This window comes from Macaca fascicularis, chromosome 13, assembly GCF_037993035.2.
Source record: "Macaca fascicularis isolate 582-1 chromosome 13, T2T-MFA8v1.1".
NCBI lineage: Eukaryota > Metazoa > Chordata > Mammalia > Primates > Cercopithecidae > Macaca > Macaca fascicularis.
The window spans coordinates 77,715,271-77,730,369 of NC_088387.1; the positions used below are offsets into that span (position 1 = coordinate 77,715,271).

Genomic DNA, 15,099 nt, shown 5'->3' on the forward strand with positions numbered 1-15,099 from the left:
TTTTTAAAATTTTAATATTATTATTTTAGATAGTATTTATTTTAACTTTTACTTTCAGGGGTACATGTGCAGGTTGGTTTAATAGATAAATTGTGTGTCACAGGGGTTTAATATACCTATTATTTTGTCACTCAGGTAATAAGCATAGTACACAATAGGTAGTTTTTCAGTCCTCACCCTCCTTTAACCCTCACGTAGGCCCCAGCGTCTGTTACTCTCTTCTTTGTGTCTATATGGACTCAAATGTTTCGCTCCCACTTTTAAGTGAGAACATGTGGTGTTTGATTTTCTGTTCCTCTGTTGGCTTGCTTAGGATAATGGCCTCCAGCTTCATCCATGTTGCTGCAAAGAACATTATCTCTTTCTTTTTTACGGCTGCGTAGTATTCTGTGGTGTATCTGTACCACATTTTCTGTATGCAGTCTATCACTGATGGACATTTAGGTTGATTCCATGTCTTTGCTATTGTGATGAACATAATGTGTGCATATGTCTTTATGGTAGAGCGATTTGTATTCCTTTGGTTATATACCCAATAATGGGACTGCTGAGTCAAATCATAGTTCTGTTTTACATTCTTTGAGAAATTCCCAAACTGCTTTCCACAGTGGCTGAACTTACATTTCCACTAGCAGTGTATAAGCTTTCCCTTTTTTCTACAGCCTCACCAGCATCTGTTTTTTTTTTTTTTTTTTTTTTTTTTTTGAGATGGAGTCTCGCTCTGCCGCCCAGGCTGGAGTGCAGTGGCCGGATCTCCGCTCACTGCAAGCTCCGCCTCCCGGGTTCACGCCATTCTCCGGCCTCAGCCTCCCGAGTAGCTGGGCTTACAGGCGCCCGCCACCTCGCCCGGCTAGTTTTTTGTATTTTTTAGTAGAGACGGGGTTTCACCGTGTCAGCCAGGATGGTCTCGATCTCCTGACCTCGTGATCCACCCGTCTCGGCCTCCCAAAGTGCTGGGATTACAGGCTTGAGCCACCGCGCCCGGCCTGCATCTGTTATATTTTAACTTTGTAACTACAGTCATGCTAACTGATGTGAGATGGTATCTCATTGTGGTTTTGATTTGCATTCCTCTAATGATTAGTGATGTTGAGCATATTGTTTTCGTATGCTTGTTGGCTGCATGTATGTCTTCTTTTAAAAATGTCTGTTCATGTCCTTTGCCCACTTTTTTATGGTGGTGGGGTTTTTTTCTGTTTTTGTCTGTTTTGCTTGTTAATTTAAGTTCCTTATAAATTCTGGATACTAGACCTTTGTCAGATGCATAATTTGTGAATATTTCCTCCCATTCTGTAGGTTGTCTATTTACTCTGTTGATAGTTTATTTTGCTGTACAGGAGCTCTTTAGTTTCCATTTGCCAATTTTTGGTTTTGTTGCAATTGCTTCAGCATCTTTGTCATAAAAATCTTAGCCCTTGTCTAGAATTATATTTCCTAGGTTTTCTTCAAGGGTTTTTATAGTCTTAGGTTTTACATTTAAGTCTTCAATTCATCTTGAGTTGATTTTTATATATGATGTAAGGAAGGGATCCAGTTTTCCATCTTCTGCCTATGGCTAACCATTTACATGTTAACTGGTGCTAAATTTAGACATTTTCAGTTGGGAAACTGGTGGAGCATCTATTCTTATTTCAATCTGTATGAATAGGAATGGGAGAGGATATATAATTTCTAGCAATGCACTTGTTACAACAAAATTCTATGTCAGGAAAGTTAGAAATGTCATGTGGAGTTTACTCTGCTATATGATTTGACTTCTAAGTAAATAATGACCTTTTATATTTTTTGTATTCTTATTTTAAAGATATGCACCAGTTTCCATGGTTTTAAATTCCATTAGAACAAACATTATGCCTTTAATTTATTCTGTATCTTCTATCTCTTCATTTTCTGACCCTTCCCAAATGATAGTACCTATTATGACTTGTATAATGTTCTAGTCATCATCAAGTGGAATTAAATATTACTTGATCTTTCTGGTTAGTACCTGGTATATAATAAAGAGAATTTTATAGATCAGACCGTTTTTATGAACCTGGATAATATTAATTAATATCCACAGATAGTGCCATACACAAAAGACAAAATAACCAAAGTGTGAGTGCATTATAAAATATTTCTATATGTAATATCTCTGCCTAGTGGGCACTTGACTAAAAGATCTTTTTAAATTCAATCTCAGCCTATAATCCCAGCACTTCGGGAGACCAAGGCAGGCGGATCACCTGAGGTCAGGAGTTCAGGACCACCCTGGCCAACATGGCAAAACCTTATCTCTACTAAAAATACAAAAAATATAAAATACAAAAAATACTAAAAATACAAAAACTAGCGGCCGGGCGCGGTGGCTCAAGCCTGTAATCCCAGCACTTTGGGAGGCCAAGACTGGCGGATCACGAGGTCAGGAGATCGAGACCATCCTGGCTAACACGGTGAAACCCCGTCTCTACTTAAAAATACAAAAAACTAGCCGGGCGAGGCAGCGGGCGCCTGTAGTCCCAGCTACTTGGGAGGCTGAGGCAGGAGAATGGCATAAACCCGGGGGGCGGAGCTTGCAGTGAGCGGAGATCCGGCCACTGCACTCCAGCCCGGGCGACAGAGCCAGACTCCATCTCAAAAAAAAAAAAAAAAAAAAAAAAAACTAGCCAGGCATGGTGGCAGGCGCCTATAGTCCCAGCTATTCTGGAGGCTGAGGCAGGAGAGTTGCTTGAACCCGGAAAGTGGAGGCTGCAGTGAGCCGAGATCACGCCACTGCATTCCAGCCTGGGTGCAAGAGCAAGACTCCATCTCTAAATAAATAAATAAATTCTGTCTTAGCAATAGAAATGTAAAACCCTTCACGTACTCGCCTCCTATCCTTGGTCATCATGCCATCAGTATTTTCTGGAAGTATTTTTTTTTTTTGGTCACAAAAAGAAGTTATGATATTTAATTGAGGCCAGTTGGGACGTTTTTTGCTGTATGCTAACATCAGTTTTATTTAGAGGAGGTATCTGCATACTCAGGCCACTTTTCTTTTGGCATGTATGTCTTAATCATTCTTTTGATGAAATAACTATAGTTTGCTGTTAGAATGCTAAAACTGAACCTGTTTCTGTCAGGTATCTAAGGAATGTCTCCCTTTCTCCTGGCCTACATACTCTCTGGTGCTGTCCATTAATATACACAGATACACTGCAGGCTTATCTCAATAGGAAACTAACTTAAGATATCCTTGAGTTAGTTAATACTTATATCTGCATTAGCTGGATGAACTTTTAAAAGTCCATAGCCATGAAACAGTTTTTATTATGATTAAAACATTAACGTTGGTCCCATTAGTTTTAGAGAAACACCAAAAATACTTTTTGGTTTACTGGAACCACTTGGTTTAAAGCTAAGACAGCTTACTACATGGGTCACATAGAGACTGTCCTGAAGTCTCACCAAAGGGCAGAAAAACTTGAGCTTCCATGGGCTAAGGAACCTTGTACCCTCACTCTGAGGCCTGGTTATGAGGTTTGTAGCAGTGCTTCCTTTTTTTCCCTCTCAAGTCTCAGTTTGCTTGCTTATAACTGCTACCAGATTTCTCAATTTTTGTTTACATTTTACTCTCCATTTATGGCTTAAATTTATCCTTTAAAGCCTTTAAAAGTTATCCTTTAAAACAACCCTCAATGTGAGAAGCATACATTAGGAACTTTTAGAGATGCAACTAATGTGTTTCATGAAAATAGATTTTTTTTTCTATTAAGAAGAAGAAATTTGCTTAGAGAACGTAAACTCTGGCTGTAGTTGCTGCAGGTGGAATGGTATCCTCTTTATGCACAAATCCCCGGCTGCCCTTTTTCAATAGTGCCCACCAGTGATGTTTCTGTGCCTCTGATTTTCTAAGGAATTTGCTCTTTCTACAATTACTCAGGGAAAGAAAGGCAATTTTCTTTTAATATTCTGCCTCTCGGTACCATTTCTAACACTCTGTCAACCTGCTTACCAGAGTTCTTTAAAAGGTGTAAGAGGGATGTTAGTGGAAGGCTTGAAGCTGGACCCTGCTGCTCTAAGAGAATAAATTTTGATTCCTTTCCTTTTTTCTTAAAGTTAAGAACTTTGAGTATAATAGCTGTGAGTCTCTCAGAGTGGATGTGCCAGAAAAGGTTTTGTTCTGCACAATGGTTAGCCTAGGAGCTAAAAGTTAGAAACAAATTGCAAATGCCTTAATGCTGCTGAGCCCGTTTATAGCCCTGAAATAATAACTGTCATCACTGTGGCTATCCAGGCAGCAGGGTAAGAACTGGTGGGTAAATTATGAAAAACACACTCATGTGAGGGATTTCACGTTCTTTGAGAATGGAGATCTTGGCAGTGTCGGTAGGTTCTGGAATTACTATTTGATTTGCTCTTATTCTTCCATTTTACTATTTTATTATCCAAGCTTATACCCCAAAATAAACTTTTATGTTAAAGCCAATTTCATGTAAAGCTAGAATCATGATAAATCATTTTCCTACAGTTTGTCTCATTTTATTGGTCATTAATGTACAGTTTTGTTTTTTATTTGAAATATACTTTGTTGTGATAAAGTAATCCTTGAATGAGGCATCATGTGGTAACAGAAAGTAAACTACATATCCACATCATCTTGTTTGGAGAAGACTTAGAAATTTAATTAATGATACTTGGTGGCCTAAATAAAGAATAAAAATAGCTGTTTTATTTCTTTAGCTCCCTCCTTGGGCCTGTGGATTCATAATGGATACAAATTCTGACCCAAAGAACTGCCCCTTTCAACTCTGCTCTCCAATACGTCCCCCAAAATATTACACGTACAAGTTTGCAGAAGGCAAACTGTTTGAGGAAACTGGGCATGAAGACCCAATCACAAAGACTAGTCGTGTTTTACGCCTAGAAGCCAAAAGCAAGGTAGGTCTTATAATCTTCACTTTCAGCTCCCATTTACCGAAAGCATACTGTTTGCCAGATGCTATGCAATTGTTGGAGTTACATTAGCACGGTTTCCTAACGTAGATTTCTTAGACCATAGTTAATACCCAAATGACTTTAGGGGTATGTGAATTTTTTTTTTAACATTAATACTCATGTTTGTTTTAACATGGATTAGAAAATTTATAGCATGTCAAGCTTTTTATTTTACATGTTGTTTATGTCTGATTTTTTAAAGTTGATTTTAAGAAAAAATTAATAGTCAGAGTTGGTATGTAGTTATGGTAAAAATTGTGAAGGTGGCTAGAGTAAACTAGACTGATACAGTCCCTGCCCTCATGGAGCTTACATCTAGCAGGAAAGATGACATGTTTAAAAAGTCATTAATAACGTACTGACTGCTGCAAAGGAAGACATACTGAGTACAGTGGGAGCATAGAGCAAAGGGATTTTACCTAGTCTAGAGAGATCAGGGAAGTTTTCTCCAAGGAAGTTATGTCTCAGGTAAGACCACTAGGATGGTTAAGAGTAAACTAGAAAGGAGACAGGGGATTCCATTTTGTACAGAGGCCCTGAATTTGGGGAGAAATTATAAAATTCAAGAAGTGTAGGACTGGCCAGGTGCAGTGGCTCATGCCTGTAATCCCAATGCTTTTGGGAGGTGGATCACAAGGTCAGGAGATCAAGACCAGCCTGGCCAACATAGTGAAACCCCATCTCTACTAAAAATACAAAAAATTAGCTGGGCGTGGTGGCAGGTGCCTGTAATCTCAGCTACTCGGGAGGCTGAGGCAGGAGAATCCATTGAACCCAGGAGGCGAAGGTTGCAGTGAGTCAAGACCTTGCCACTGGCACTCCAGCCTGGGCAACAGAGCGAGACTCCATCTCAAAACAAAAAAAGAAGTGTAGGGCTAGGCACAGTGGCTCAAACTTGTAATCCCCACACTTTGGGGAGCCAAGCTGGGAGGATCACTTGAGCCCAGAAGTTAGAGACCAACCTGGGCAATATAGTGAGACATCTCTACAAAAACCAAAAATATTAGCCAGGCATGGTGGCATATGCTTGTAGTCCCTGCTTCTTGGGAAGCTGATGTGGGAGGATTGCTTGAGACCAGGAGGTTGAGGCTGCAGTGAGCTGTGATTACGCCATTGCATTCCAGCCTAAGTGACAGAGTAAGATCCTGTCTCAGAAAAAATCAAATATAAAGGAGGCCATTATGGTCAAAATCAAGTAAAAGAGGGAAGATTGGCAGGGTGAGGAGTAGAGAGAGAAGATACATAGAAAAGGAAATAACAAATATCCATATTCCAGGTATACTCAATATATAGAATTTACAAATTTGTGCAAGTAGGGAACAAATAAATATATAAACTATAGTCTTGAATTTAAGGAGTCATCAGACTTTAGCATATCATATATCAGATAATTTCACGTGTGCTGACACAATGAATTACAACACAAGCCTTTTATTCTTAGGAATTTTTTTCTTTAATTCATTTGTTTTTCTCTGAAAATCTTTAAATATTAATATTTTTATATTACAAAAGCAATACATGCTTGTTGAAACAGATGCAAAAATACAGAACAAATAAATCTTAAATGACTGCTTCTCAGTACCATTTGCTTGCTGCACCTCTTAGAAATAATCATTATGGCTGGGCGCAGTGGCTCACGCCTGTAATCCCAGCACTTTGGGATACTGAGGCGGGTGGATCACGAGGTCGGTAGATCAACACCATCCTGGCTAACACGGTGAAACCCCGTCTCTACTAAAAATACAAAAAATTAACCGGGTGGTGGCGGGCGCCCATAGTCCCAGCTACTTGGGAGGCTGAGGCAGGAGAATGGCGTGAACCCGGGAGGCGGAGCTTGCAGTGAGCCGAGATCGCGCCACGGCACTTCAGCTCTGGGTGACAGAGCGAGACTCTGTCTCAAAAAAAAAAAAAATAAATAATCATTTTAGCCACTTAGTGTATTATCTTTTACATAAGGTTTTGTTTGGTTTTACAAACATGGAATTATACTAGTCTATCAAAATGTTGTAACTGTTGGACCCGAAATGGAAAGAACAGTTAAGCGCCATGTTCTTGGAGAGCCAAGAGGGGAGAAGAGAAGCAGCTGCTGAATGGAAGCTGCTGTACCTTTCCACAGGCATTTTAGTACTGCTGGCAAACCCAGATCCAGCCCATCACAGGACTAGCTATTCTTTTACCTCTTCCTTTCAAAAGTTTTCAACAAGCAAGTTTTTCTGATTGTATAATTGAAGTTGGGAAAGAGGTGAGGGGCAAAAAGACCCATATTGTTTTATAGAAATTAATCTACATCAAGTTTTATAAAAGTGAATCTTACTAAAAGTGACAGTTAACAATGTCATAACAACGTGGGTATTTTAAAGAAGAATGAGAGGAGGATTTCCTCCTTATTTGATAATATTTTGATGTCTCCAGTTATTGCCCCAAAGTGAAGTTTTCAAAATGAGAATGAAAATACGGAGAGTGGCTTGGTTATATTATTTATTTTCTTTATGTAAACTAGTGCTATTTCATTAGTTTAAGCAGAGTGAAAACCAATTTATCTTTTTTCTGTGGAAGGTAGATCTTTTGTCTGTTCACAGACTGCCTAGTTTCAATCAACTGGAATTGATGAGTTTGAGCTAATTGGAGGATGCTTACATAGCCTACAAGTAACTTAGTACCTCCACAAATAATTTAACTTACTTTAACCCTACAAAGAATTTTACCTAAAAATTTTAAAAGCACTTTAAATTTTTTTTATTTATTTTATTTTTATTTTTATTTTATTTATTTATTTTTTTAAGACAGAGTCTTGCTTTGTCGCCCAGGCTGGAGTGCAGTGGCATGATGTCTGCTCACTGCAAGCTCCGCCCCCCTGGGTTCATGCCATTCTCCTGCCTCAGCCTCCCGAGTAGCTGGGACTACAGGCGCCCACCACCACACCCAGTTAATTTTTTTGTATTTTTCGTAGAGACGGGGTTTCACAATGTTTGCCAGGATGGTCTCGATCTCCTGACCTAGTGATCTGCCCGCCTCGGCCTCCCAAAGTGCTGGGATTTACAGGCGTGAGCCACCACGCCTGGCCTAATTTTTTTTTAAATAAAGTTAAATGGGCCTTTGAAGAGGATTGTGGTAGTTATCAGTAACGTCAGTAAGATTTCAAGTCTTAATGGTTGAGAATTCTGACTACAGAGGATAAAAAATTGAGTATCTACAAATATGCTGACTAAAGTCAGATACTCAAAAGTGAGAAATGTCAATATCTAGCTCTAGGCATAGGAAAAATGCTATACTAGGAATTCTAACCTTAGTAAGTATTTTGGTTTCATCTGAAAACTTAAAATTAGAGTTATAGTGGGTGGTGAAGAACTCTTTAAAATTACATTATTGTCATGAAAAGCTGCATTTAATAAAATGTTTTCAGGCCAATCTTGCTGCTCTTTTCTGGTTAATACTATAGGACAGCAAGGTGGCTGAAACCAAAAGCCATGGTGTATTTTTAGAGACCATCATTCTTTTTCTTAAACAAATTTGTGCTCAATATCAATAGGTAGCACATAAGTGGGGACACTGCACCTCAGTGAATTTTAAATTGAGATAAAATGTTATTATAAAATACTCTTCTTTACATACATAGTACTTCTTCATTTCTAGGATGGAAAATTAGTGCCAATGACTGTTTTCCACAAAACTGACTCTGAGGACTTGCAGAAGAAACCTCTCTTGATACATGTATATGGAGCTTATGGAATGGATTTGAAAATGAATTTCAGGCCTGAGAGGCGGGTCCTGGTGGATGATGGATGGATATTAGCATACTGCCATGTTCGGTGAGTCAGTATATTTTACCTGGCATGTAAGTGCTAGACCATTTTGACAGATGTCAAGAATAGCAATGTATCAGGGAACAAAAGCTTATTTAATATTTTCATTTTTATTACTCAATTTGTTTATTCCTAAACCAGTGCTGGTAAAACTTGATTCTGTAACAGATTAGTTGATCCAAAAAGCAAAAGGATAGGTTGTTAGGATTTTTGCATAGATGTACCAGACTCTATACTTACTTAGTAACATTATTATTTCCATTCAGTTCTCCTGAATTTAGGTTTAAGTAGCCTCTAAATCTGAACTGTTTTCCATTTAACTTCCATTTTATTTCAGCTGTTTTCAAGACACAAATATTATTTTGTATTTCTGCTTAAAATTCTCCACCTCCCCATTTCTAGAACAAAGTCCAGATTCCCCAGTATAATACTCCTAATGGTCTGACTGATCTCTGTACTGGCATTTATCATCATATCCTTTTGTTTTTTGAGACAGAGTTTTGTTTTGTCACCCAGGATGGAGTGCAGTGGCACAATCTCAGCTCACTGCAACCTCTGCCTCCCGTTCAAGCGATTCTCATGCCTCAGGCTCCTGACTAGCTGGAACTACAGGCACACACCACCACACCGTCTGACTTTTTTTTTTTTTTTTTTTTTTTTTGAGATGGAGTCTCGCTCTGTCGCCCAGGCTGGAGTGCAGTGGCGTGATCTTGGCTCACTGCAACCTCTGCCTCCAGCGTTCAAGTGATTCTCCTGCCTCAGCCTCCCGAGTAGCTGGGATTACAGGTGCCTGCCACAACTCCCAACTAATTTTTGTATTTTTAGTAGAGACAGGGTTTCACCATGTTGACCAGACTGGTCCCGAACTCCTGACCTCAAGTGATCCACCCGCCTCAGCCTCCCAAAGTACTGGGATTACAGTCATGAGCCACCGCACCAGCCTCATTTTTTTGTATTTTAGTAGAGACAGGGTTTTACCATGTTGCCCAGGCTGGTCTCGAACTCCTGAGCTCAGGCAGTCCGCCCACCTTGGCCTTCCAAAGTCATGTCCTTTCATTTTATTTATTTTGTCTTTTTTTTTTTTTTTGAGACGGAGTCTCACTCTGTCTCCCAAGCTGGAGTGCAGTGGCACGATCTCCGCTCACTGCAACCTCTGCCTCCCAGGTTCAAGTAATTCTCCTGCCTCAGCCTCGCGAGTAGTTGGGATTATAGGCACACACCATCACACCCAGCTAATTTTTTGTATTTTTAGGAGAGACGGGGGTTTCACCATGTTGGTCGGTCTGGTCTCAAACTCCTGACCTCAAGTGATCTGCCCACCTCAGCCTCGCAATGTGCTGGGATTACAGGCATGAGGCACTGTGCCCAGCCCCCGAAGTCATGTCTTTTAAATGACATGCTCTGTCACCTCCTTGCCCTTACACACGCTGTGTCGTATCTGTGTCTTAATGCCTTTTCTTTGCCCTCTGGAAACTCAAATTTTTCCTTCACAACTCAGTTTAGGTATCATCTCCATAAAAGCATTTGTGTTCCTGACTCGTATATGTACCCCTCACCTGGTAGATGGATATTCTTTCCTCTGCTCCTACAATACCTTAAATACATTTGTGTTACAGCAGTGACCACATTGCTGGGGAAGTCATTGTTTTCTTACCCCACAAAATTACCATCTTCTCCAGGGTAGGGGATTTTCGTTTGTTTCTACTTTTATGGTCTGTACTTAATCCCTAATAAACGGGCAGGCACTCAAAACCTATTTGTTGAATCAATTCTGGATTGCCTATATCAGGAGTTGGCAAACCTTTTTCTCTAAAGAGCTACATAGTCACATTTTAGGCATTGTAGGCCACATACAGTTTCTGTTGCACATTCCTTGTTTTCACCCAACCTTTAAAAAGCAAAAACCAGTCTTAGCTCCAGGGCCACACAAAAACAGGCCTCCGGGTATAGTTTACTGACCCCAGCCTACATCATTAACGTTTTTTTTCCTCTAAAACTTTTTTGCCCTTCAATTTCAGGGGTGGTGGTGAGTTAGGCCTCCAGTGGCACGCTGATGGCCGCCTAACTAAAAAACTCAATGGCCTTGCTGACTTAGAGGCTTGCATTAAGACGCTTCATGGCCAAGGCTTTTCTCAGCCAAGTCTAACAACCCTGACTGCTTTCAGTGCTGGAGGGGTGCTTGCGGGAGCATTGTGTAATTGTAATCCAGAGCTGCTGAGAGCAGTGACTTTGGAGGTGAGTACGCTCTGTCTCTACTGTTTATGGAATGGGGGAGGTGTGAAGCCATAGGCTACTCTAAGAAAAAAATTTTTGTCCTGGTGCAGTGGTTCATGCCTGTAATTCCAGCACTTTGGGAAGCTGAGGTAGGCAGATTGCTTTCCAGGAGTTCAAGACCAGCCTAGGCAACATGGTGAGACCCTGTCTCTGCAAGAAATAAAATAAATTAAAAAAAAAAACAAAACACCACTACCCAGGCTTGGTGGCGGCGCATACGTGTAGTATGTGGGAGGCTACTTAGGAGGCTGAGGTAAGAGGATGGCTTGAGAGGCTGAGGCTGCAGTGAACCACTGTACTCAAGCCTGGGCAACAGAATAAGACTCTGTGTCAAAAAAAGGAAAGAAAAACATTTCTGTTACAGTTTTACCATAGCATAGGAGTATAATAAAGCTTTTAAGTTTTAAACTCAGAATTATAGCTTGAGGAGAACTTCTGAAGTTACTTTAATCCAACTATTAACCCTTATTCTTCTCTGACAGTGTTCTTTATTATTTTTAAGGATTTCCACTGAAAGATAATTAATGACTATTTCCATTGCTCATTTGTATTTGTAAGCACCTTTAGAATTGGTGAAAAAGCACTGAAGCATATGAGTCCCAGTTGAGAAAGCCAGGCAGAGCATGCTGTGACTCTGGAAGGCACTGAGTCCTTTGGCTCCTGGTCACCTTGACAGGCTACTGCCTATCAACATTTCAGTCCTAGATTTATAGGCTCTTTATTTTTAGATAGTCCATTCTTAATGGTCGTTTGGGCATAGTTTTTCTGTATTTTAATTGAAATATCTTACCCTGTTCTGAAAATGATTATCTTTTCCCAGTGTCAAAAATTATGAAGTAACATTAGAACAGTTGGTTTCACTGCTATCATTCTCCTACTTCCTGGTTAGATGCTCTGAAAAATATCTCCTACTTCCTGGTTAGATACTCCCGTTACTGAGATGGGAGAGAGTAAATTATTTTCAAGATTTTTTATTTTGAGTTTGGGGAGTTTATACTGTGGGCTTGTAAATAAGTGTTAAATAGTAGTAGTCATCTGTAAGTCTATTTTTTAAAAACAGAAAAATGTGGAGAAAAAAACCTGTGCACAAATATAATAATGACAGAATTATTTATAGTTTAAGCAACTAGCTTTTGACTTTTAGAAATTTAAAGGGAAATAATGAGAAGGATATTTATCCTAGGTTGCTTATTATAGTAAAGAATAGGAGACAACCTTTTATACATGTATAAGTCAAAATTCTTAATTATAAGCACCAAAAATCAACCCTGACTACTTTAAGCAGAAAAGGGATTAAAGGGCATTAGGGAAATGTAGGTATGTTCAGACCAGTACTAGAGGCTACACAGCCAGAGGCATAGAATTGGCCCAATGAAACTATCACTGCCACCTCTGCCAAGCACAAATCACCTCACACTACCAGTGCAACTTCTAGAGCTGGATATAGCTGTGGCACTTTTGCCAGAATAAATTATCTGTGATCACTGCTTCTTTGAATCACTGACTTCCCATGCAGAGTGTAGAGCACATGTGTCTGGTTGGTAGACCCAACCAGAGTCACACATGGGTCACACAGCTACTCCCAAGCTGCAGGGAAAAATGGGAAAGAGAATGTCTAGCACTTAATATCTCTACAGTGAGAGGTAGGCTGTAGCTGACAAGGTCGGAGGTTTTTCAAATGCAAAATTCAGGTGGTAGGCAGCCAAAAAGAATTACAGATGACTCACTATACTTGGTTAATGTTAATACGAGGGAAAGCTAAAAGCATGTTAACAGAAGAAAACAAAGCTAAGTGAAAAATAAAGCCTTCATTTTTGTTGTTTTTGTGGGTTTTTTTTTTTTTTTTTTTTTTTTTTTGAGGCAGAGTTTTACTCTTTCACCCAGGCTGGAATGCAGTGGCGCATGAACACAGCTCACACAGCTCACACATCCTCCCACCTCAGCCTCCTGAGTGTCTGGGACTACAGGCATGTACCACCATGCCCTGCTAATTTTTGTGGTTTGTTGTTGTAGAGATGGGGTTTTACCATGTTGCCAGGCTAGTTTCAAACTCCTGGGCTCAAGTGATTTGCTCATCTCAGCCTCCCAACGTGCTGGGATTACAGGCATGAGCCACCATGTGCGACCCAGCCTTCGTTTTATTAAATGTTGTAACACTAATTATAAGCCAATGGGTTGTTTTTCTTTCACCTGGATATTTTCCAGAGTTTTTTACTTAGCGTTTTTTACTTTTAATATAAAATGTCCAACTGGTGAAAAAGACTTCATTCCTTGTTGTGTGTTTTTTTTCATTTAAAAGTTTTTAATTATGGTAAAATAACATAAAATTTACCATCTCGACCATTTTTAAGTGAATAGTTCAGTAGTGGTAAGTGCATTCATATGCTTATGCAATCAATCTCCAGAACTCGTTTTTCATCTTACAAAACTGAAACCCTGTACCGATTAAACAGCTCTCCATTTGCTTCTTCCCACAACCTCTTGTCTCTGTGAATTTGACTACTCAACACCTCACATAGGTGGAATCACACAAAATATACCTTTTTGTGACTGGTTTATTTCACTTAGATTATATCCTTGAGGTTCATCCATATTGTAGCATGTATCAGAATTTTATTCCTTTTTAAGGCTGAATAATATTCCATGTAATATTGTGTGTGTATACCACATTTTGCTTATTCATTCTTCGGTTAATGGACACTTGAGTTGCCTCCACCTTTTGGCTGTTGTGAATATGCTGCTGTGAACATAGGTATAGAGATCTCTTCAAGACCCTGCTTTCCGTTTTGGGGATTCTATGCCAGGAGTGGAATTGCTGGATCATGTAATCTTAAGCTTAACTTTTTGATGAACCACCATACTGTTTTCCGTAGCAGCTGCCCCATTTTACATTCCAACCACCAGTGTATCAGGTTTCTCCACATTATTGCCAGTACTTTTTTTTTTAATGACTAACCATCCTAATTGGTATGAGACAGTAGCATGTATTGCTTTTATATAAGTGAATAAAAGGTACTAAGCTAAAAATAAATATTGTGACATTAGAAGATAAACCATTTCTTGTTATATAAGTATCATTTAAGGAGTCTGAAGACTTTAAAAGTAGGTTATAAATTACAGGCCCTGGTTAAGGACTGAGTATTCTAGCTCCTGGGAATCTACATGGCTTCTTATTTTCTCTCATATCAGTGTGTATATTCATAAAATATAATGTTTTTCTGAAACTCACTTACCAACCTCTTACTTGAAGTGTAAGTTTCTTTGCCTTTTTTTTAGGCACCTTTCTTGGATGTTCTCAACACCATGATGGACACTACACTTCCTCTGACATTAGAAGAATTAGAAGAATGGGGGAATCCTTCATCTGATGAAAAACACAAGAACTACATAAAACGTTACTGTCCCTATCAAAATATTAAACCTCAGGTAGTGAAAGACAATTGTGTTAGACTATCCTGAATTTACATAGAAGATAATAAAAAAATAACATCCCAGCTGAAGCAAAAATAGTAGGAGCTTTAGAGATGTTTCTACTTTTGATGCCCAGATATCTTCAGCACCATCTCTGCTCATGCTCCATGTTTAATACCTCAGGGGAATAGACTTATCATCATGCCTTAATTACTAAATTAGCTAAGGTCCTTTAGTGAAGAAAAGGCTATTCCAGATAACAAGTAGTCTACTACTGTAATACTGAGGCGCTCTCAAGATAGCAAGTGAGAAAAAGCATAGAGCACTTAGAGGGAAAAATTGGAGGTAATTATTTTTCATGGTCTCTATAGTGGAAAGGGACCATAAGAAATAATGTAAACTCTTTGTGCGTGTATTTTCTTTCAGCATTATCCTTCAGTTCACATAACGGCATATGAAAACGATGAACGTGTACCTCTGAAAGGAATTGTAAGCTATACTGAGAAACTCAAGGAAGCCATCTCGGAGCATGCTAAGGACACAGGTGAAGGTAGGAGACCCCCTAGAAGCAGGGATCATGGTCAGACTACTACCCACAGCACACTGGCTCAGAGGAATATAATTCAGGCTGCAGCCAAATCATCTGCCCAGGATT

The 15,099-nt window shown here is 39.4% G+C and overlaps 2 protein-coding genes across 21 annotated transcripts in view; one reads left to right on the forward strand and one right to left on the reverse strand.

The window, feature by feature from the left end:
- The window catches only part of PREPL (prolyl endopeptidase like), a 53,042-nt gene that overhangs the window by 34,085 nt on the left and 3,858 nt on the right, over positions 1-15,099 (forward strand). For all 20 annotated transcript variants that reach the window (XM_005575985.4, XM_074011863.1, XM_074011868.1 and 17 more), the window contains 5 exons: positions 4,702-4,899; positions 8,590-8,765; positions 10,778-10,994; positions 14,310-14,459; positions 14,871-14,994. In XM_005575985.4, coding sequence (XP_005576042.1) covers positions 4,702-4,899; positions 8,590-8,765; positions 10,778-10,994; positions 14,310-14,459; positions 14,871-14,994 — 865 coding nt within the window. The remainder of the gene's footprint in view (positions 1-4,701; positions 4,900-8,589; positions 8,766-10,777; positions 10,995-14,309; positions 14,460-14,870; positions 14,995-15,099) is intronic.
- The window catches only part of SLC3A1 (solute carrier family 3 member 1), a 55,595-nt gene continuing 47,101 nt past the window's right edge, over positions 6,606-15,099 (reverse strand). Inside the window, exon 10 of the mRNA XM_065527117.2 lies at positions 6,606-6,847. Coding sequence (XP_065383189.1) covers positions 6,707-6,847 — 141 coding nt within the window. The 3' untranslated portion in view covers positions 6,606-6,706. The remainder of the gene's footprint in view (positions 6,848-15,099) is intronic.